Below are 24,122 nucleotides of genomic sequence, written 5' to 3'. Positions count from 1 at the left end.
TAGACAATGATAGGTTTTTTGTGTTTTGTCCTTTCTCTCCACACGAAACACGTTGCTCTGTCATGATTCTGCCACTAGGCTAGAAAATCAAGACAAGAGAGGGCAGAACCATGACAATATATCAAGTAAATTGCTATATTTATTTATAATACAGCACTGAATCTCATTTCTGTATGAATTGTGATATACTTAAATATTAATACAGGTGCATCTCAATTAATTAGAATATCGTGAAAAAGGTCAATATATTTTGTCACTCATTTCAGAAAGTAAAACCAATATATTATATAGATCAGTGGTTCTTAACCTTGATAGAGGTACTGAACCCCTTAAGTTTCATATGCGCATTCACCGAACCCTTCTTAATTGGAAAAATAAAATAAGATTTTTTTCAAATTCAAAACATAGGTATATATTTTACTGGTGCACAAAATGAACCGTGCATCAACATCACTGTGTTTTAAAGAACAAAACCATAAAAACAATTTCCATCTCCATGCAGCTTAAGGAAGTGTTCTCTTAGTTTTGCCGGTGCTAGACTAGAATTGCTCAATTTGGCATTGCAAATCATGCAGTTAGGACGCTGACTCCCATCACGTTCCGTTATACACGTGAATTCATATTGTACATATTCGTCCGACCAAATTCTTTTTTTGCTCGACATAGTTAGTATGAAAGGATTAAAATATTAAGAAAGAAATCACACGACATACCACAAGTCGACTACTGGGCGCACCAAATTCCCTGCAGCACAGATAGGCCAAGCGATGTTGCGTGATCACCTGCCGCCAATGATGGCCAATCGGGGTGTGTCATCACGAATCATATGAGTGTGTGTCTTGACCTCCACCGAACCTTCGATCGAACCCAGGTTAAGAACCACTGATATAGATTCATTACACATAGATTTAAATATTTTAAGCCTTGATTTCTTGAAATTTTGATGATTATGGCTTACAGATATATTTAAAATTCAGTGTCAGAGAAAATTTGTATATTACATAAGATCAATAATAAACCTGTCGATAAGACTATCCATCATCAGCTGTGAGCGGAGTCAGTGAACACAGAGTGGGAAGTGGGAGTGGGAATGGGAAAACCCGGAGCAGAATTAACTGATCTCTAGCGGAGTGATAACAGAATGCTTTCATATGTATTCAGTCACCCTTTTCCCCCACTGCTTACTCATAAAATGTATTTAAATAAAATACAAAATACTGCTGTGAAAAAAAAAATTTAAAAGTAACTTGTAATTTGAAAATACAATAATTTTACAAGCAATCATTTGCGAGAGTAACAGCGGAGTTAGATACACAGAAGCATGAGAGAAATGTTTTCTAAACAGCAGTCCATCAAAAATTTGGGAGAAATATTGTCAGAAGTTCACAGAATTAAACAAAAATTATAATTTTGCCAAAACACATTCTAATCAGAAAAAAGTAAAATACTTGAAATGGTCACTTATTTCTTAGTGTTAATATACTGTCTGTTTGGCAGGGGTATATGCCCACCCAGAATGTCTGCTAAGCCCACCCTTCTGCACCTGGCAGGAAGCCGCCTGATTACACTTAAAATCAGTTTATTCCTATGTAACTTGTTTATTGGCTTAGACACTGAAAGCACAAGTGCCGCAAGCGTGGATGATGCGTTTCTGGAGTGCAGCCCTCTGAAAAGTAGACCATCCTGCGTTTCCCACAAGTTTTAGTGTCAATGGCCCCTTAAACAATACACACCTTCCGCAAGCATTTCTTAATTTCTTCCAAAAAGTGGTGGGAATATGTCCCACTCAAAATTAAGCCTATGCAGAACAACATTAATGTGTTGTCCTTAAAAGTCCAGTCAGTAATGTCTTTGAATTGCAACCAAATGCTCATTCCACCCCTCCCCCTCCCTTTCGAAACACTACGAAGCCTGACAGAACACGGTGAATTACATGCAAGGGGATCTGCGGTGTATGTAAATAGAAATCGCTAATTCTAAGGTGATAGAAACATAACGCTTCATTGTGTAAGCTATGTATATTTTATTGCATTTCTCTCAATAGATCACCTAAAAAATTACACATTTGACCTTTAAAGGAACACAAAATGTCTTGTTTTTACCTTTCGTTCCAATCCTGTATAAATGTCTTTGTTCTGCCGAACACAGGAAGATATTTGGAAGAATGTTAGATCTCTTTCCCCATTGACTTCCATAGTGTTTATTTTCCCTTCTTTGGCAGTAAATGGAAATGAGATCTGACATTCTTCCTACAGTATCTTCCTGTGTTCAGCAGAACAAAGAATGTATACAGGTTTGAAACAATCTGTAAATTATGACAGAATTTTCCTTATTGGGTGAAGTATCCCTTTAATGGAATGAAAGGTCTGATAAGTAATATTTCAGTTTCAATAGAATTTAAAAGAAGGAAATTACTAGTCATCCAATGTTTTATATCTGCCAAGGGGCAGCATGTATATGGACAATAGCAAGGGTCCTAAAACCGATCCCTGAGGTAATCCATAATTTACTTGCATTAGATTTGATGGGTCCCCATTTAAATGGACAAATTGATATCTGTCTCATGAGGAAGATCGTCTCGGTTACGACTGTAACCTCCGTTCCCTTCAGTCGGTCTCTCAATTCCTCCGGGAGGAATTTTAAAACGCCAATGGGCTTGGCGAATGGCCCATGCACACCAGTCTCCGCCCGTACATACGGGTATAAAAGGAAGATGGCGGGGGTCATTCATTTACCCTTTGGGCTGAGGAACCTCAGAGGTATATACCGGTCGCTGCAGCAGGTCGGCCTCATCCTGTGCTCAACCAGCTCAGGAGATTTGTCTGCATCTAAAAGTAGCAAATTGCAATCTTATTTAGAAATCTTGTATGTATGTACAGTATTTATATTTTGTATGCCAACATAATAAGTGACTCTTATTATGTCTGTGTGATCTCGCTGCAACCTTACTTTCCCTAAGGGGACAAATGACCTGAACTGAACAAATTGCCCTCCGATGCAGCAACAGAGAATTTATCCTCATCACGCTTTGACTTTCATGACTGAGAGCCTGGGTGGGAAGCAACACTTTTCATATTCTCTTAGCTTTCCGTGACTTAGAGTCTAGCTGGGAAGCAAAAAGCTGAACAAAAGCAGAATGAATGGCCATGTCATCTTCCTTTTGTACTCGTGCCATGCCATACTTCCTTTTATGTTTGCTGGTGGGCTGGAAAAGTATTAAGAAGAGCTTGCCAACTTCGACAACACAGTGTTCAAATATTTTAATGAATAAGCCTGGTTTCTTAGTCAAAGACTTGAGCCTAGTCCCAGACTAAAATGCATGTTCAACGGAAAACAATTTACACCAACATATCTTAATCTAAACCCTGTCTAAAAAGAAGTGCTATTGGGGATAAGTGGTTTTCGCCCAACAGCTGAATTATGTGTTTTTTCTGTACTGAATATAAAACTACTATGAGTATATATACGAGAAGTATTATTGTTTTAATCCTTTGATTGATCACAATTTTTCAAAATCTCAGTTAACCACAAAGTTTCTTTTTCTGTCCAGTCTTTGAACACCATCAATATGAGTTTCTTGAAACTGTTCAGAGCAGCTAGACTCATTAAACTGTTGCGGCAAGGCTACACAATACGAATTTTGCTGTGGACATTTGTTCAGTCTTTTAAGGTAAAATTATTGTTGCAATATCTACTCACGCGATATCATTTTATCTAATATGTCATATTTGCTTTATTATATGGCTGTAAAAACAATAAATATTCATAAACCTGATAGATTCATGACACATGCTGTTTAATATTTTCTTCTTTCAGGCACTTCCATATGTTTGTCTTCTCATCGCCATGCTGTTCTTCATTTACGCCATTATTGGCATGCAGGTTAGTCTTGTATTTATCCCAATAATTATGATTTAACAGCTAAAAAGTATACATAAATGCAGTGATCCTGAAGCACATTTAACTGCACAGTTAAGTTTAACTATGTTTCTATTTTAAGTTAATTTGACTTATTTTTTATTTAAATAAACTGATCGTTTTTACAAACTTGAAGTTTTGAGTCAATCTCAAATGTATCTGTCACTGATTGCTAAGGGTGCATAGTTATGCACAGAATTGTTTCTGTTCTGCTTTATCATGAATAATGCACAGCTATTGATCAGAATCATGGACTGGAACTAACCGTTGTATAATTTTCATTAGTCCTGGATATTTAGAAGAGTTTGAATAGCTGCATGATTGTCATTGTTCAAAAAAATGGTGGATGTGCTTGGGCTGTGGCTTAATGTCATGAAAAGGTTGAAAATGAAAAGTCACATTAACTACAAAAAATAAGTTGACATAACAATATCTTGATAAGAGCTAATTTAACAGTACTTAGACCAATAACTTCTTAAACCAAAAGAAATTCGAGTTGCTTATGAATTAACAACAAATAAACACTAATGAATTTGGATCAGTATACTTTTCACTATACGATTCAGCGAATCAGAGTTGAACTAACAATCAAATGATTCAGAATTAATGTTGAAAACTATTCATCCACCAAAAAGTTACATTTAGACTATATTTCCAATGCTCGTGACCAGCGATAGTAAAATCATAGAGTAATCATCGCTGATTATGAGTAAGATATCAAAACTCGACAGCTTAAAAGAATAACTTTTAAGGTTAAACTTTTAACCCACATGACAGGAAACTTTTTATAACCCACAATCACTCATAAACCATATACAATTTACCATGGCAACGGCACAAACATCAACATGGCGGCACACTTTCCTCACCTCTCTGCATACAGTGGCTTTACTAGTGTGCTCTACTTCCTCAGTGCTACAATATAAAGAAAACTAAGGAGGATGAAAAATGACTTGAGTATAACAAACAAGAATGCAAAAAGACTGATACATTGAACATATAGTAATAATTTAGTAATAAATATTTGTGAGGGTTTCTAGAGGTCATCGTCTCCTACCATAGCTGGGCTGATTTCTGGTTCAAGTCCCGCTCAAGGTGGGTTTCGGCAGGACTTTCGGCAGGACTACATTAGTATTCGGGAGACTTATGTGACATTGAACATGTGAGAATGTGAACCAGTGAGACTATGAACCTGTGTGACTTTGTTGTCTTACTGTGAACAAGTGCAACATTGTTGATTTTGTTAAAAATGTGAGAATGAACCTGTCAGACTGTGAACACTGCAGACTGATAACCTGTGAGACTGAAAACCGGTGAGACTTTGAATGTGAGACTGAACAGAAATGTGTCAACTGAGTGGTGCAACTTCCTGAGCCACAATTAAAAATAACAAAACAAGAGTAAAAAAGTGCAGCAGAATCAATAGAAAAAACATTACATCTTTATAATAAAATCCGGTAGGGCCTAAATCAAATCTTTCTTTAGAGACTGTAGGTTTTAGAATAGTTGCATTCTCTTGTCTTAATGTCCCTAAGAGTAGTGTTGTAAATTCCCTATTACTGTTTCTATTTTATTATGAAGGAACGGTGCAGTGCTGAATTTAGTGTTTTTTTACATCAGGCACCTCGCTGGGCAGCTAATCACGGATGCCTAGTTTATTTTCACATTGATGCCTGTTTGCGTTTGTGATAAAGGTGGGATCGCAGATTAGTTCTTTTGATATGCAATTGAAGCGGCGATTTTCTGCGTTTGTATAAGCTAACGTTATTTTGTAGCGATGTTTATCTGATGTTTAATGTGCTAAACGATTTAAGTTCAAGTTAAAATGTGCTTATTAAGCTAGCACACCTTCTTATATATATTATTTATATTTGTTCATTGGAGATACCAGTACAGTACAGATCAATGTAAAGGCTCAAACAGTAAACGTTAAACACAGTGCTGTGTGTAATTTGGAGTGGTAATTCATCATTAAAGCCACGTCAACTGTTCTTCTGTGTCCGGTCTCGCTCTCTAATCGGAGTACCTGTGTGGATGAAGTGTCCCAGCGAATCCGCCTAAAACAATATAGAGTCCTAGCTCTTCTCAATATTGATCCTTCGAGCCGGATTACTTCACCCATATCAGCAAAATGGACACAATGCGAGCAAGTGAAGCAACAGGACGGCCACGGCAGCTACCAGCTTACCTCCAGGGCTACCAGATCAGCCTTCTTCAGTCCCTCATGCCTTATACTGCTCCTCATCAGGATAACAACTTAAGTGCCAGTGCACAGCAGTTGCAGTCACTTAGCCTGTAGTCTGGGTCTGCTACTCCAGGTGGCCAGCTACTCTCGGCACTTGAGCCCCCACCCTGTCATTTCCCAGCAGCAGCAGTCGATGAGGTAAGCCAGTGGACCACAGCACCACAAGTTACCAACGGTGTGTGGAAGGCCGCCATCTTCTGCCCTAAGTGAGTGCAGCTGGCAAAGCCACACCTTCACAGACTACTGCCTCAGTGAGACAGGTTCTCCAGCCTCACAGCGATTAGTACAAGCGAACCCTTGCTTACTGCCAGATATTACAACATGGGTAAGCACACAAGCAGTCAGCATGCGGCCAGCTGCATTTACTGCCAGCACCACAAGCCCAGTATTACTGTCCCAAGCTATAACGACTAGCCCCAGCCACAGATATGGCAAAGAGGACATTCTAACCCAGTCCCTTCCAGCAACATTAACATCTATCTCACCGTTTGCAGCGGTCCAGCCAACAGCATCTACGTTGTACCAACCAGCCTATCCAATAATGCATCCCATGACTACATCTATAAACGTCCAGCATAGGGACCCAGCTACACCTATGCCAGTCCAATACCCGCCCAGTTCTACAGCTCCAGCCTATCCAGTTTACCAGCCCTCTCCAACTGTGAAAACACCAACATGCCAACCCCTGGCTTCACCAGCACCGCACCTGGGGCGTCAACACACAACTTCATCAGCTATCACTGCACCCTGTATTTGCATACAGTTGAGCAGATTTCAACTTTTGGAGTCACTAGACATGCCCACTTCCTGTCACCAACTGTCACTGTCGCTGGATGTTGCTAGGCTACCATTGAAATGAATGAAATTGCCTTGCTTCATCGCTGGTGGTCTGAACGGGTCTTGACAAGGGAGGAAATGGGGTTTTGCGCAGTAGTGGTGCCCTGGTGGCAGGTAACAATGGCAAATGATGGGTTAGGTGGAAAGGGCTAGAAAAGTATATGGATCTCAGTATAGTGCAACAGCTTTGGCAAGGGCATCAGTCTTATCATAGTAGTCTTTGTCTTGCCCTGATTGCAAGCAATCTGGAGGGTGATGAGGATGGCTTCTATGTATGCATATTGTAATGAATGTGGGTGTGGTTGGAATTGTTGTGGTGGGCAGGGGTTGTTGTTTAGCCAGATCTCACCTGCTCCTGCCTCTAATTTGCCCTGGTGATTATATGAGCAGCCATCAACATTTGCTGTGTGCATGCATTGACACATATTCTTCTTCAAAAAACTTGTGCCATTGACTGTGTCGGTTATGAGGGTTTTAAACGTGATGGTGTTGTGTGTGGGTGCGTCAGAGTGTGAGGCTGTTGTGTGTCGGTGTTGTGTGTGGTTTTGCTGTACAATAAATGTAAAATAAACCACACATAATTTGCAGATTAGCTGCAACTACGGTATAATGCACAGCTTGTCAGTGAAGTACGGCAATTGTTGTTGAATCTGAAAGCCAGAGGGTGCTCTCGCTGATAGACAGTGCCATTATCCACCACTGATGACTGACAGACATGACTATCGGTGCATTCTAAATGGGATATATCGCTCTCTGAAGGGCACTTTGGAATGAAAACCCTCATGGCCCCCATATTGAAGGGTCGTACTAAACCGAAGTGCTCATAGCTGGTCACTTCAAAGGGCCCTGCGGAATGTAGGATTTCAAAGGGTACAACTGATGGACACTTCACGCCCCCATGATTCTTTTGCGTTGCCACGGCGCTTACTTATGGGCACGGTTTGAAAACGCAAAAAGGCCCTTCAAGAAACAGTTGTTTAGTCACCTACACCCTTCAACCCTTTGAAGCTCTTACTCTGGAGAGTAAACACTTTGAAGGGCTTAGGGCATAGGGGTGAGCCCTTCGAAATGAAACGCAGGGTTTGTTAAGGCTGGCAATGTGATTCCAACAAATGTAACTCATGCTGCTCTGTGCTGCGGGCTGCAAATTGCATTGTAAACCAATATGAATGAGGCCAATGGGCATATAAGCTTGCACTCTACAGATCAGACAGGAGGACTTTTGATAGTCTTACCTGAATTTATAACTGCCCAGCTCACAATTTATAAAGAAGACTTCTTAGACGCGCCTCACTTTATAATGTCATCGTCCGATATCAATTTAATCTGAAGTCTACAAAGTTAATTGAAATGCGACGATCTAGCCCTACCGAGGATTTCAAAGTTATGTCACCTGTTGCTCCTGTTGCCTGGTGAAAGCAGAACATTTTATTTAACGACATTTTATTCATTCATGTGTCCTCCTACTCCAACCAGGGATTCCCTAAGGACCTAGAGCAGAAGGTTCATGTGCATGTTCAGTCTTGACAAATGAAAAAAAAAAAATTTCACAAAAGAGCCTGGTGTCTCCATGACAGTACCCCCCCTCCACGGTCCACTCCTGAAGACCACAACTTCCGCTGTCACAATACCGGATGACTGAATGATGGTCACACCTAGGAGTTCACAAAAGGCTTTCCAGACTTGAGGCCCCCGGTCCGAAACTTCATCTTCTGGAATCCCAAAGTAACGAAATACGTGTTGAAAGAGGAGTTCTGGTGTTGTCATGGCCGTGGGCAGACTTCTCAAGGGAATCAGATAACAGGACTTGTTATCGTAGAAAGTTAGCGTTTGAAAGTTGCTGCTGAGTTTTGCACTTCTTTTTAACATTATGCTTTGTGTAAGAAAGCTAAACGTACTATGGTATATATGGCATATATAGAATTTTGCAGGTTTTATCATTTTTACATGCTAAAAGTTGTGTCTGCTAGCATCTGAATGCTGTTATCAAAGTTTCAAATTTCTTTAAGGTACAGAACACATCATATCAATTAAAGGACAACAGACAGGTAAAATAATGTGTGAGGACTACAAAGTATATCTAACACCATGTCTTTTCTTTAGGTATTTGGAAATATTAAATTAAATGATGAAAGCCACATTAATCAGCACAACAATTTCAAGACATTCTCTGGTGCCTTGATGCTGCTTTTTAGGTAAGATCGCTGAAATCACCAAGACCATATAAACCCTTGATTATTAAGACTGTTATGATACCTGGATGAATGACTTTGTTTTGCTTTAGTCGTTTGACACACCTGTTTGTCCTGTGAGTGATAGTCCCCTTAATGTCCTAAAAAAATTTCCAGCATAATTTTCATATTTTCAACATAATTTGGCTACATTGTCCGATTGTATCGTGATACATTGCCCTAATAATAGCAACGTTTTTTACTTCTGAATATAATCATCAAAGGAAAAACAGGATGATATTGAGAACCAATTCTAAAATAGGAACACTACACAACGAATATCCATTCGGACAATTACCAAAAATACACACAGGGTTTTAATAGACAGATCATGGATTAATCAAGCAGGATAACATGACACAAGTGAATAAAATTAGGGAGGGGCCACAGGACTATAACAGGACAAAAAGCAAATGTCAGGACTCCTGTCTCAACTTTCTAGCTCCCTGGGCAGAGTCATGACATTGCCACGTCTTTCGGGTTTCTGTTTTGTTATGTGTAGAGAAACGTGGCTTTTTGTTGTTACTTGGCGCCATGTGTCCTCCTGTTATGGCTCCCAGCCCCGTCCTCATGTCTCCCGTAATCATGTTGTTAGGGCTTGATTCCTCTCACCTGCTCCGTGTTTTCTCCTGTTTACTTTTGTTCGGGTTTCATTCCCGTCACCTGTCGCAACTCTCCCAGTGTAAATACTCCTCATTAATAGCTCCCTTTATATATCCCTAGTTTCCCTCTGTTTCCTTGTCGGTGCATTGTCTAACGTCGCTATTTACTGTTGGATGTATGGTCTTACGGGTATTCTCCCCATATACCCGTCCTTGTGTTTTCGGATTACCCCTGCTCTTATTTCAAGTTTGTAGAACTATTCACTTATTTTTCGAATGCCTTGTTTTGTCCCCCTTGAGGGAAGTGTTTGTTTGCCAAGTTTTTGTTCACGTTTTCCCCCTCGTGGCTTTGTATATTTCATAAAAGTTTTGTCATTAACCCTTCATCTGCCTGCATCTGGGTTCTGTCCAGCCATTCCGTGACCGCAAAGTGTTGTAGTTCCAGTGTTATGGATGTGACATTTAAACTCATAATGAAGGCTAAAATACTCCCCCCCATGTAATGCTATGCCCCTGAATGCCTGTATCCGACTTATCTTGAACACTTTTTACAGATTTATATCTTTAAGAGTTAGATTTATATTTATTATCCATTTTCAGGTAATAGTCCTAGACTCAAAGCTGCATTCACTTACAACATACAATGGCAACATTAAAATGCAGTGTCAATTCGTTACAACACGCTGTTTAAAATATTACTAGAATGAGGCATGAATGATTTCTTGGACCGATTACTTTTACATAGAGGAACTATATAACGCTTCCTGATGGCAGTAGTTGATACATTGGAAATAAGTCTATTCTCTTTGATCTATTAAAAACCAATGACTCATAAATAGATTTAAGTGATGTACTGTCTATTCTCTCACACCCATGATTTTGAGAGGAATTTTATCAGCATTGTTAAAGTATTTAATGATATAGTTGTTCTTGTTCATGCACTAACAATAATTAGTATATAAACAGCCTGGACAGAATAGACAGAAGTTTGCTTAAAACAAAAGAGTTTTGTCATCACACATGTAACACATATTAAGGGTCCTCCAAGAGTTTTTCTTCCATAAAACATTCTTCATTTTCAATTATTAATAAATACTTTTGTTGGACAGGCAATTATGAGCATTTTTTCTGTCATTCTGTTAAATCATTTTGAAATTAGGACAGCTGCGGGATTGTCCTAAAATTAAGACAGTTTATATGATTATTTGTCAAGTTAAGATGCTTCTGTAAAACCCCTTTCCTATCTATAGTTTAGATAAGATTCTGCACTTAGGAAGTGTTGTTCTGTGTAACAAGATTCAATAAAAGGAAGGAGGCGGGAACCGGTGAACGTTACACAGACTTTTAGTATAACAAAAACAGACAATAAAACAAAAGTAAATAAAACATTCTAAAATACAACTTCTAATATATATTTCTTTGTTTCTTGCAGAAGTGCCACAGGAGAGTCGTGGCAGGAGATCATGCTCTCATGTCTCAGTGGAAAGGAGTGTGAGCCGGACCCTTCTATAGCGCCACCTTTCACCGCGCCAGATCATCCAGGTGGTTGTGGGACTGATTTTGCCTATTTCTACTTTGTTTCATTCATCTTTTTCAGCTCATTTTTGGTAAGCCCAAAACATTTTAGAATCTTAACATTTGTGTATTATACTGTATAATATTTAATAGGATAGTATATTTTTACAGACTGGGCATGGACGCAAGTTTAGAATCTTTCTGCAAGAAGTTTAAAAAAATCAATAAGGCCAACAATCCAAAACAGTAAGAACAGAGTTGTAACAATGAACAGGCAATAATCCAGTAGTGTGAAATCAGTCTATGAAAAACAAAGACAAAAGTATAATCTAGTCAGTGTTGGCAACTATTTTTAATGGAAGCTTAAGCCTGCTTGGAGATTTGTTAAATGTTGCAAGATGACACCATGCACTAATTTAAAAAATCTGTTTTTAAAAATTTCAATAAAGGCTTCAGAACTTTCACATTTTTGGTGAGAAAGTCCCTACACTAAATTGGAAACACTGAATCCAATCGAACCAGCAATGATCGTGACATTGGTTAACAATGGTAGTTTATGGTAGACTGTCAATAAAGCAGATGCATTTGCCAATACTTTGCCCAGTTTGAATGAATTAACTTGGGCTGCGCTTAAGCCCTTCCTTCGCAAACTTTCCTCCATCACTGAGATGCAAATCATTGCTGCATTGCATTAGTGCCCACTACTGGTGGATCCCTTGCAATGTGTTTACATGAAATGTCCTAACCCCTTAATCCTAATCCTTACAGTATATGTGGTTAATGTTGAGTTAGCCTATACAAGAACTTTTCTTCGCAATATAGGTAGGCATGAGGTAAAAAAGTCTTCTTGTCTTTATTTTTGTACATTATGACAACTAAGTTTCCACAGCGACTTGACTTTTAGCTGGGATCATGTGCGTACAGTGTGACAGCCAGCAACATTTGGGAAGGACTTTTTTTAAAACCGCATAGTGTGCAGCTGTTTTGATTGTCAGACAAAATGGCAAATAGCAACCGTGTCATATAATATCGGCACTATGATTGGTCAGGTCACCTGTCAATCAAACCCCAGTAGAAGGGTCAATTGTATTGGAAGTTTAAAGTCCTGTGACAATAATTTCTTCTTTTCTTCATAAATGTAACTCTACTTCGATTCCTCATTTAGTATACCAGGACAAATGATAAATTAGTGCAAATTAGTCACCACCTCCACTGAATTGCACCATCTTGGACCATAGATATGAATATGCAAATGAGTCTCCGCCTCTTCTCATTCAAACCTGTCACCGTTCCTGCCTGCATGAACCACCGGACGACACATCCCATCATGCGTTGCACTCCGTCAGCCATTCCCACACCTGATTGTAATCATCCTGGACTCCAGTTGCCTGTTTAAGTACCGTGTGGATTATACTTTTGTTCATTTTTTATTTACTCCCTCTTGGTTACATTTTAAGGAAGCATGGTATTAATTTTCAATGTTATGCGGACGACACCCAACTGTACCTGTCTGCTGAACCCACTGGTTCCTTTCCTCCACAATTTCTGTCCAGTTGTCTATCTTAAATTAAAGATTCCCCTTCAACTAATTTCTTGAAATTAAATGGTGCCATATATCTGAGGCCCTTGTTGTCAGTACTAGATCTGTTTTGTCTTAATCTAATAATTTCTGCATACACATTGACAAATAATGCAATCCATCCTTCCTCACAGGTTAAATGCTTGTGTAACCGAGCGTTTATGTAGGTTCGCCTGAAACTTGTGGTACATAAAATAAGAAAGGGATGCTTTGGGTCTGGTACAAAACTCTTCTGGTTTATTAGAAAAACGCACATGTAAAGACACCGCACTCTAGTTCTTAGTGCGCATACCCACTCCGCCAACTACGGTGAGCCCCGAGGGGAAAACGATATTGCACACACAACACTTACTACAATGCGATGTGACTCAGTATTACAAAATAAGAACACTCAAATAAAATCTTGTTACACTTGTGTGTTATCATGGATAGCGCACTACCCTTTGAAACTCAAATAAATAATAGCATGCGCACTGCATATTTCCACTTACAAAATGTTAACCGTCTTTGTTTTTCTCTCTCAAGCAACAATACAGCAGTTCTTATTAATGCAATAGTCACCCCACTGTTCTCTCCAAATTTCTATATAAGCTCCAGTTGTTTTCAGAATTCTGAAATCTGCACTCTATAATCTTGCACTCAATATCTTACTGAACTTCTTCATGTTTACACCCTTTTGCGTGATCTTCCATCTTCAGTTTCTCTTATGTTACCTCTGATTCGACTCTTCCATGGGTGCAATATATTTTAGCTGTGCTGCCCCCGCCTATGGAACTCCATTCCCTTAGATTAACGAAACAGCTTTTACAGATTTTATCTTTGTATGCTGAGTTTTTGTTGTGTTTTTGACATGTGCAGTGACTTGTACTTTTATTTTATTCTTTGCCTGTTTGTGAGGTGCCCTTGGGTGTTTTAAAATTTAATAAAATGCATTATTCTTATTATTATATACTTATTGTCTCATGCAGCACACATAGATAAACTATGTGCATACTGCATTATTATAGCATTACACTTATATGCTCAAATGTGCATTGTTGCAGACCACACTCACCCTTTGTTATTTTTTTGTTTCTATGTTTGTAATTATAATGTATGTCACTTTGGACCATAGAGACTACAGGGAATATTTATGCTTTTACAATATTATTTTGTTATGCTACAGAACATGCATTATAAACTAGTCAGCCTCTTTTGGCATTCACATTTTATCCATCATTACCATTCATTTGTTTTGGCACATTCTTTTCGTTTTACCATAAGATGCTGAACCTGTTCGTCGCTGTAATTATGGACAACTTCGAGTACTTGACTCGGGACTCCTCCATTCTTGGCCCTCATCATCTGGACGAGTTTGTGCGCATCTGGGGGGAATATGACCGAGCAGCATGGTAGGCACATAGAGATCACGCTACCATTTAAATGCTAGTTTTAATGTTGTTTATGGTGACAACATTCCTTGCTCCAATATGCAGATCTTTACTGGTAACCAAATCTCATTAAAGACCACAATCATGTTTGTTTTTATTTCTCCTGATTTATGAATTCATACAGATGTTCAGTATTGATATTTTCTTACACATTTTTGCACTAACAGCAAACATTGCAAAATAATCATTATCAAAACACTTTTTACCCTTTTTGGGGTTTTTTTTCACAAAAAAGATGGCAACTATCCGTAACCACTGTAACATCTACTAAACAGCAAATCTGTAAACTCCTTATTGTTTCTGCTTGAATATATGACCTGATATTGATACAACATTTTCTTCTGAACTAGCTCCCTCACTTCTATTATTTTCCGAAACCATTAAAAGAGCTTCAATGAACTTTCTGGATTCTTGTAATGATTCTTGGAAAATCTTAAACAGTAGGCCCAATCATGTCTGAAAGGTGGACATTTCACTGAGATTTCAAGTGACAGAGTAGACACTGTAACTAAAAAACTGAAAAGAATCACTTAAAAATCATCAGTCCTCTTTGCCCTATCTATTGCCTTTGTCACAGCAAACCATTAGATCCTCTTATCAACCCTTGAAGAACTGGGCGTTACTCTTCGGTAACACTTTAGAATACTGCTTCATACTTGATATGTAGTTCTGCAGGAACTAATAAGTGATAAGAAAGAGTGATATACTGATCAGTAGGTAATAGCATACCGATGTTTAGGGTAAGTAACCATGAGCTACTTATGACTTATTTAATAGTCATTATTTACTACTTAATGCCTCTAAATTCTAAAACAGAATGTCAGTGAATCAGTTCCTCAAAGTAATTGTTTCAAAATAATTTGTAACTGTTTGGCGCAACATGAGATCCTGTTGGACTGTTCGTTTATATTTGATTTCCCGTTCCTGTAGTGTTTCATATCTTTCCTGTAGCTCAGTGGTAAGAGCATTGTGTTAACAACGCAAGGTTGTGGGTTTGATCGCAGGGGATTGCACATACCTATGTATAAATATGTATAGGATAATGCAATGTAAGTCGCTTTGGATAAAAGCGTATGCCAAATGCAGAAATGTAAATGTCATAGTTATTATGTTCATTGGTTCCCTGAAGATTGTTTGCCCAGGTGTGTCTGGTCAGCTTGTTATTCTGCATTCAAGACACATCAGAAGTGGGATATTTCCCATCACGAATGTGGATGTAACATCTGGATTTATTAACATTAAAAGTATTTAGTAACATTAAAACATAACATAACATTAAAAGAGCAAAGTTCCATACAGTATTTCTGGGTTAAAGTGGGATTTAACTTATTTTCGAGAGCAAGTGAAGGCAGCATTAACCCTCACTAATACGCGGCACTCTGGAATACTTGATTCTGATTGGCCAGTTGCTACATTTCAAGGTATGATATTCCCTGATAACAACCGCTCAAAACTAATGACACATGGTAAAAATTTTCAATGTTTCTTTGTCCTGTTGATTGCGTTTCTTGTTAGTTTGTTTTCTTTTGTTTTCTCATTCCTGCCCATCTTTCTCTTTTTGGATTGTAATAATAAACAAAGTTTTCTGGTTACCTCAATTTTGACAGATGTTTTTTTATCCTTCAGTGGCCGTATTCACTACACTGCTATGTATGAGATGCTAACTCACATGTCTCCACCTCTCGGACTGGGAAAGAAATGTCCAGCGAAAATTGCTTACAAGGTAGGAAAAGGTTTATCTGTTTTGTATTGTAATTATTTACTTGATTGTAATTCTATCCTTATCAACATATTTATATTTTATGTATCATTCATTATTACAAGTCAGGTTTATTTCTATAGCACTGTTTTACTGTTTACTTGGCATTGCTTTAAAACGGCTGTACAAAACATGCTGTTAAACAAACAATAAATAAATGTACAATAAATTAAATTCTATATCTATAAATAAGCTATACTATGTTTGTAAATAATTGATTGTGGATTTGAATTGGACCGTTATAGCAAACGTTTTAATTTTCCATCATTATTGTGTGATTGAAAAGCCTGGCCACTTTGATAATTAATTGTTGCTTTCATGGTGTTCTTAAAATTTGCAGAGACTGGTGTTGATGAATATGCCAGTGGATGAGGACATGACAGTTCACTTTACATCAACACTCATGTCTTTAATCCGAACAGCACTGGAGGTCAAAATTGCTAGAGGTTAGATCTGTGTTTCTGCACATAATAACAAACATTCTGTCATTCACTTATCATCATGTCCTCAGATATCCTATGACTTTGTTTCATTCTTAAATATGTTTAGAAACTATGCATTGACACATTTTTGCATATAACAAAATAAACTTGTTGAAGACCGGGTTTATCCTGGCTCAAAATGGGGCACACAAACACGCAAATGTAGGCCTACCGTACCTTTAAATGTATTAAACCATAACATATTAAAGCATAAACATTTGTAGTTGTATAAGATTTAGTCAATTTTACTCAATTTTACTTTCACAATGTGCATTGTCCCAAAGCAGCTTTACAGGGGAAAATAAGATAAACTGACAAACACAAAAAGGTAAAACACAGTACGTGGCATTTATATAACAAGTTAAATTACTCTAGTAAATAATATCTAATAAATGCAGTCTTATTTTATTTAGCATAGTTGGCATTAAGTGAATGCTTGGCTGAAAAGATGTGTCTTTAATCTAGATTTAAATTGGGCGAGTGTGTCTGACCCTGGACTAGTGTCTGGAAGGCTATTCCAGAGTTTAGCTGCTAAGTATGAGAAAGCTCGACCCCCCTTTGGTGGATTTAGTTATTCTAGGTGTTATCAAAAGTCCTGAGTTTTGAGATCTTAGAGAGCGTGATGGTGGGTTGTAGTGTGATAGAAGCTCTGTTAGGTAGGTAGGGGCAAAATCCTTTAGGACATTATAAGTGATTAAAAGAACTTTAAAGTCAATACGATACTTAATGGGAAGCCAGTGAAGGCTTGATAACATTGGGGTTATGTGATCTTATTTTCTGGACCTGGTTAGAACTCTGGCAGCTGCGTTCTGAACTAACTGTAGTTTGTTTATTGATGATGCAGGACCACCACTAAGTAGTGCATTACAGTAGTCAAGTCTTTAGGTCATAAATGCATGAATAAACTTCTCTGCGTCAGCAACACTTGGAATATTTCGTAATTTGGCAACATTTCTAAAGTGGAAAAAGGCTGTTTTAGGGACATTTGAGATGTGATTTCTAAATGAAAATGCTGTCTAACATAACGCCTAGATCTTTTACTGTATTTGTTGGAGTAACAGTACATCCTTCAACTTGTAGGTTATAGTCAGAAATATCTGGTTTACGTGTCTTTGGTCATAAGTAATATTTCTGTTTTACTACATTTAAAAGAAAGAAATTACAAGTCATCCAATGTTTTATATATTCGATGCACTGCTAATTTGGATAGCTGGGAGGAACCATCTGGTCTTGATGATATATATAGCTGAGTTATTTCCATATAAGCTAATTCCATGTTTTTTAAGAATTTTTCCAAGGGGCAGCATGTATATGGAGAATAGCAAGACTCCTAGAACCGATCCCCGAGGTAATCCATAATTTACATGCGTTAGATTTGATGATTCCCCATTTAAATGCACAAACTGATGTCTATCTGATAAGTAAGATCTGTAAGAGATTAATTGACGAGTTGATAATGTTATTAATGGGCTCAATTGCAACGGGTAGTAACTCTTTTAATAATTTAGTTGGTATGGGGTCTAATAAGCAAGTTATAGGTTTAGATGTTGCAATAAGTTTAAAGAGACCGACAGAAAGGGTTACGTATGTAACCTCGGTTCCCTGATGGAGAGAACGAGATGTTGTGTCCATCATGCCATGAACGCTGCGCCAGCCCGCTGCAGCGAACAAGTGTGCCTCTCAAGTTCCTCAGCCCGAAAAGGTTAATGGGCACACCATTTTCCCTGTTATACCCGTATGTACGGGATGGAGTCTGCCGTCCCATTTGCCAAGTTCATTGGCCTTTTCAAAGTAGAATCGGAGATGATAGGTTCCCAAGTCAAAAAACCCATTCTGTCACGTTTTATTTTATTAGTGATGAAAAGTAGGCGGATCTAGACATTTTTAGGGCTTTCTTGCATTTTCGAATACTATCCTATAGCTTGTAGCCCAATTACGAGCCGATAATACAAAGTTGCGGCAGGACCAAGCTCTTGCAGGGCCTTTGGGCCTCGGCCATGTTCCCAATGTATCTGTACGGGAGAGTGACTTTTTCCTTTTTGGGATGGTACCACTAGTCGTTGTTCCTTTGCAGACCGCAGTGATCTGGCAGGAACATAGGTCTACTAATGAGTGGAGATAAGATGGTGCGGACCCGGTGGTGGTAGCCTTGACTTTACGGTGTCTAAACCTTCTAGGTCAGGAATAGAAAATGTGTTAGTACTGACCAATGTGTTTAGCAAATACACCCTTGATGTGCCGACTAGGGCCCAGAGAGTGGAAACGGTAGCCCAGACCTTTATAACTGAGTGGTTCTATACGTTTGGGATTCCCAGTTGGCTCCACCCCGCCCAGGGGCGAAACTTTGAATCTCTCTTGCTCCGCCAGCTCTGCAGCCTGTATGGTAAGTTGCTCGCACCACACCCTATCACCCCGCAGGTAATGGCCAGTGTGCCCGTTTCTAGAAAGAGGGACTAGGTGTCTTGTCTTCCCCAGCTCCTCTTTTCCTATAATTCCACCCCTCATCAAGTCACAGGGGATTCTCTACATTTTTTTATGTTTGGTAAAGAACCCCGTTTGCCCATTGACTTCCTGTTGGGTAGGGTGGAGGAACCAGTGGAAGGGAGGGTGCATGAATGGGTCATCGAACACCAAACCAGGCTGCAGGGGGCATTTGAAGGAGCACGGGAACGGTTAAGGATGGTAGAGGCAAAGCGTAAGGAAAGGCACAATCAGCAGGTAAAGAATGTACCTTTGGTTGAGGGCCAGTTTGTGTTCCTCCGTGACTGTGGAGTAAAGGGTCTTCCTAAGATTCATGATTTATGGAGTTCCGTCGCCTACCAGGTAGTGAAAGCGCCTCGAGAGGGAGGTGCGGTTTACACTATAGCGCTAGTGGGAAATCAGAACATAGTAAAAACTGTCCACCGCTCACAGCTTAAGAGTCAGATCCAGAGGGAGCCCTCAGGTCCTGTTCCCCCCAGTAACTTGAGTGATCCCTTGGTTCCTGTGTTATTGCAGGAAGAAGAGGAAGGGGATCTGGTGAGGGTGTGTCCTGAGAGTTCCTCCGGGGGTCCCGGTTGTGTAATTTCACCTGAGCAAGTTGCTCTACCAATGGCAGCATGATCTTCAGACCTGGTCCCCATGGGACTGGTGATTATCCCAGAGGAGGCAGGTGGTATTGAAATTGGTTTGGTGGCTGAACCCATTGGGTCGGGAGATGGGCCTGGGGGGATTGAGGTTGGATTGCGAAGGACTGGAAGAGTGACTGCTGGTCGACACTCAAATCTCCATCACCTTCCTAGGCCTTTGTTGGATGTGGCGCCTTCAGTGTCCCGTTCTGTAACCGCAGCGTTTAGACCTTGGATCTAAATACTGTGGTTATTGGTAAGCTCATCGTCGGGGCGACGATGCAAAGGGGAGGGGTAGATTGTAGTGAAGTGCCGCTGTTGGGTGGGCGCCCTCTCTGCATGTGTCTACTCCGCCCTGTTAATCAGCGCCCTCTCTGCATGTGGCAACTCCGCCCTGTTAATCAGCTTCTCATTCATCCGGGTATATTGGCTGTTTTCACACCGCAAGTAGGTCTATCACGACTTAACCTGTAAATCACTCGCGCTTAACGCTTCATTCGTGTTTGGTGTGAACACTCTATAAGGAGGGGTCAGAAAGCTTCCAAAACTCCCTTCATTTGCGATTGTGGGAAAAATGGAGGTCATACAGACTTGAGAGTGAGTAATTAATAGCAGAATTTTCGGTAACACTTTATAATAACTGCACGCTATGAATCATTAGTTAAGCATCAGTAAATAGTTAATTGATCATTTATGAAGCATTTGCCCCATATTAATACACATTAGTAAGCAGTTTATAAATACATCTATAAATGCGTTATTCTTCATTTATAAGCATGTATATAATATGCTTAATAATCAAATTTTCATACTTTATTAAGGATAAATTCATCTTTTCTAAATTAGGATTACATTACTTACAAACCAGTTAGTTGTCAGTGGTTTATGAGATCATTTAGAAAGTGTTAGTAAATGATTAATGAACTCTTTGAATGCACATTTATATAGACATATAGTAACAGTTACTCAATGTGTTAATAAATGGTTTATTAACACAGATTCCTGCTGTAATTCATGATTAGTTAAGGTAGTTATAAAACATTTACTAGTTGTTAGATAACAACTTTTTGTGAGCTCATCTAAAGTGAGGACATTGAGTAACTGTTTCTATATATAAATGTGCATTCAAAGAGCTTTGTTGCGAATTCTATTCATGCTAATGTTTATTGTAATTTTTTACATAGTTTACATAAGACGCCTCTTTAGTTTATGTGCGCACTTTACGTAAGACCCGATTCTCTGGTAAGTGAACGGAGGATCCGCTTGTCATTCACGTGCAGCAGTTCGCCAGGCAGTTAAAGTGTTAGACGATGTAAGTTATATATCGTCCATCTGTGTTAATACTTACAGTGTCTAAGACCATATAATGTTACATGTTATTTTATAAAGGTTTTTTGTTCGAGTTGGTGATGTTAGACGCTCCAAATGAGCACTTTGATCATGTTTTATGTTCGGGTTTATAACCGCTAGCATAGTGGCTAAGCGGACAAATGTGTGCACTTTATTTGGTATATTTATACATTTAATAACACAAGTTATGCTTGTGGCTGCTACATGTCCATATCCTGATGTGATGCCTCGGTATTATGCCACTGCATTTATACATTAATATGTTATACTGAGGGTGCTAATATTGTTATTAGAAATGTACGTCTTTTATTTGTAAGAGTTATATTCTATTGTTTACAGAAACTACCTCAATACACAACAGTGTATGTGGTCATAACTGCCGATAAATAATAATATCCTGATGATATCTCCTTCCCTCTCTTACCGGAGTGCTGTGGTGGTCAATAAAATCCAAACTAGCAATCAGTGGGGCAATCCCTAACAAGCTTATTAATCATTTACTAACACTTTTTAAATGATCTCATGAAAAATATCATCAAGCTTTATATTAAATCGTTTTATATTCATTAATATGTACAGTTTAATTTATTTTGCCTCTTGAAATAAATATTTCTATGTTCTGTATCCCTCTGTGTTGTGTTTTTCCTTTTTCTGTTTAGACGATAACTGAGCCTTTAACTCTCATTTGTAAATGCTTTACAAGGCATAAAGAGTCCTCACTTTAGATGAGCTCACAAAAAAATAGTTATCTAACAACTAGTAAATGTTTTATAACTACCTTAACTAATTATGAATTACAGCAGGAATCTGTGTTAATAAACCATTTATTAACACATTGAGTAACTGTTACTATATGTCTATATACATGTGCATTCAAAGAGTTCATTAATCATTTACTAACACTTTCTAAATGATCTCATAAACCACTGACAACTAACTGGTTCGTAAGTAATGTAATCCTTAATTTAGAAATGATGAATTTATCCTTAATAAAGTATGAAAATTTGATTATTAAGCATATTATATACATGCTTATAAATGAAGAATAACGCATTTATAGATGTATTTATAAACTGCTTACTTATGTGTATTAATATGGGGCAAATGCTTCATAAATGATCAATTAACTATTAACTATATACTGATGCTTAACTAATGATTCATAGCGTGCAGTTATTATAAAGTGTTACCGAATTTTCATTTTCGTTCGTTGCCACTTAAGTAATTTTAAAAACATTCTTTACAGTCTGCATCTTGAGACAAAACAATCGCACTTATATATTATTTATAACCGCTCCATCATGTTTTTATTTATTTTATATTGTTTACTTAATCAAGGACTGATTAAGTAAAGTACAGCACAATAAAAATGTTATGACTGAATATACATAAATAAAATAAAGCATAAAGGGCCAGATTTACTTAAAAAGGCAAAGTAGCACAAGAGCGCAATTTCCAAAAGTGTCTATGGGACTGCAGATTATATCCTGACAATGCCAATACTTTTGTTTAGTTTTTAAACTCGGGTTACAGTGCTACGTATGCTCTTGGCTTTATGGTTAAATGGTTTTTCAATCTTAACAGGTACTTTAAAATGAATAGTTCGCTAATGTGTATTAATCATTGCTTTTGTATCGTTAAGAGTTTTCATAAAATGAATTATTAAAGGCATATTAATTAACGACTAACAGTATAACGACATGTCTCCTGGAAAAGGTATGCACAGGATTTCATATACATTTTCTCTTGTTTTGTGGGTGTGTCAAGAATGTCAGCCCAATCAGCAACAACATGTATATAACCCACGTGGTACTTAATAGACAGCTCACACAATGGGTCCAAGTAAAGTCGTTTAAAGAGTGCATCTTGGGAAACGCACATGAAACGCTAACAAACATTCATAAAACCGCTAGTTTTTTTCTGCATCCAACAGTAGCAGTGATACAGGAATAAGCCCATATAAAAACCGCAGTCAGTGCAAGCATGTACAGTGCTACAGAATTAGAAAAGTGTCTTTTTATTGTATATTTCCTCACTTTGTTTCTACAAAACTCTATTTTAAGCAAGTCTCTTTTTAGGTGGCGAGGACCGGATTCAGTTAGACATTGAACTGCAAAAGGAAATAAGTTTTATATGGCCACACCTATCCAACAAAACTTTGGCTCTGCTGGTACCAATCAATAAAGGTAATGTTTAGGTCCCATGGACCATCAGCTTGTTTTCCATTCTTTGTTACATTTTATTTGGTGTCTCTTCCATGTTCTTTTGTGCTCTCTGTTTGTTTCTCTCCCTTTTTTACTTTCAATTATTTAGATAATTTGATTAGCTCTTTGTGCTGTCAATCTCAATTATAATTGATGTAACTTCCTGCTACCACAAATCAGTTGCTACCACCACATTTTTAAGTTGGCTCAGAAAATAACTATTGTAAGTTGATATCATTAATCACCTTGCGTTGCTTTACTTTAGCATGCCATTCTGTGGCGTTTACCTCTTTTAGTTTTGGAGTCACTTGTCATCTCAGGACTCAAACCGGTTCAGGGATAAGCAGAAATGGAAATGAAAAAGCTTTCTCTGCAAGTGTGGCAGGTTACACCATTATAAACTCAACTTCCGGGGAGCAAACCGAATTCCTCAAGAATTCCACAGGGAACACTGTTTGTATCAAAAGGATCTCTTTATTTCTCAATATTAATAATGTAATCTTAAACGTCTATAGCCCAAACACAATACACCATAGAGATTCAAATTTTCACAACCTGTTTCAGCCTTATGCATATGAATAAGCCCTTCATAAAAGGATGGTAAGAAACACAAGATAGTCCCAAAAGAACAACCCTTAAATAAAATAAAATAAACCAGAGCAAGCTCTTATGTGTTTCCAGCACCACACACACACTTCCAAATCCTTTACGTATTGCTTAATTTCAGCACGAGACATAAGCGAAGATAAGGTTAAGCGGTGCTCTGATGAGGTTGAATTTGCAAATGAGACTAACTCTGCTACTAATAAAAACTCGGTCTAAAAGATAGGATAATTAAGCAAAAAGCAGAACAGTCCAAAATC

General features: G+C 38.3%; 1 protein-coding gene across 1 annotated transcript in view; it reads left to right on the top strand.

Moving 5' to 3' along the window:
- The window catches only part of cacna1eb (calcium channel, voltage-dependent, R type, alpha 1E subunit b), a gene marked incomplete at its 5' end in the record, with an annotated part of 250,899 nt that overhangs the window by 210,477 nt on the left and 16,300 nt on the right, over positions 1–24,122 (top strand). The window contains 8 exons of the mRNA XM_079451973.1: positions 3,551–3,670; positions 3,817–3,882; positions 9,104–9,195; positions 11,266–11,440; positions 14,191–14,318; positions 15,984–16,080; positions 16,457–16,562; positions 23,134–23,241. Of these exons, the coding sequence (XP_079308099.1) occupies positions 3,551–3,670; positions 3,817–3,882; positions 9,104–9,195; positions 11,266–11,440; positions 14,191–14,318; positions 15,984–16,080; positions 16,457–16,562; positions 23,134–23,241 (892 nt within the window). The remainder of the gene's footprint in view (positions 1–3,550; positions 3,671–3,816; positions 3,883–9,103; positions 9,196–11,265; positions 11,441–14,190; positions 14,319–15,983; positions 16,081–16,456; positions 16,563–23,133; positions 23,242–24,122) is intronic.

This window comes from Barbatula barbatula, assembly GCF_947034865.1.
Source record: "Barbatula barbatula genome assembly, chromosome: 3".
NCBI lineage: Eukaryota > Metazoa > Chordata > Actinopteri > Cypriniformes > Nemacheilidae > Barbatula > Barbatula barbatula.
This window is presented reverse-complemented; position numbering and strand designations above follow the sequence as displayed.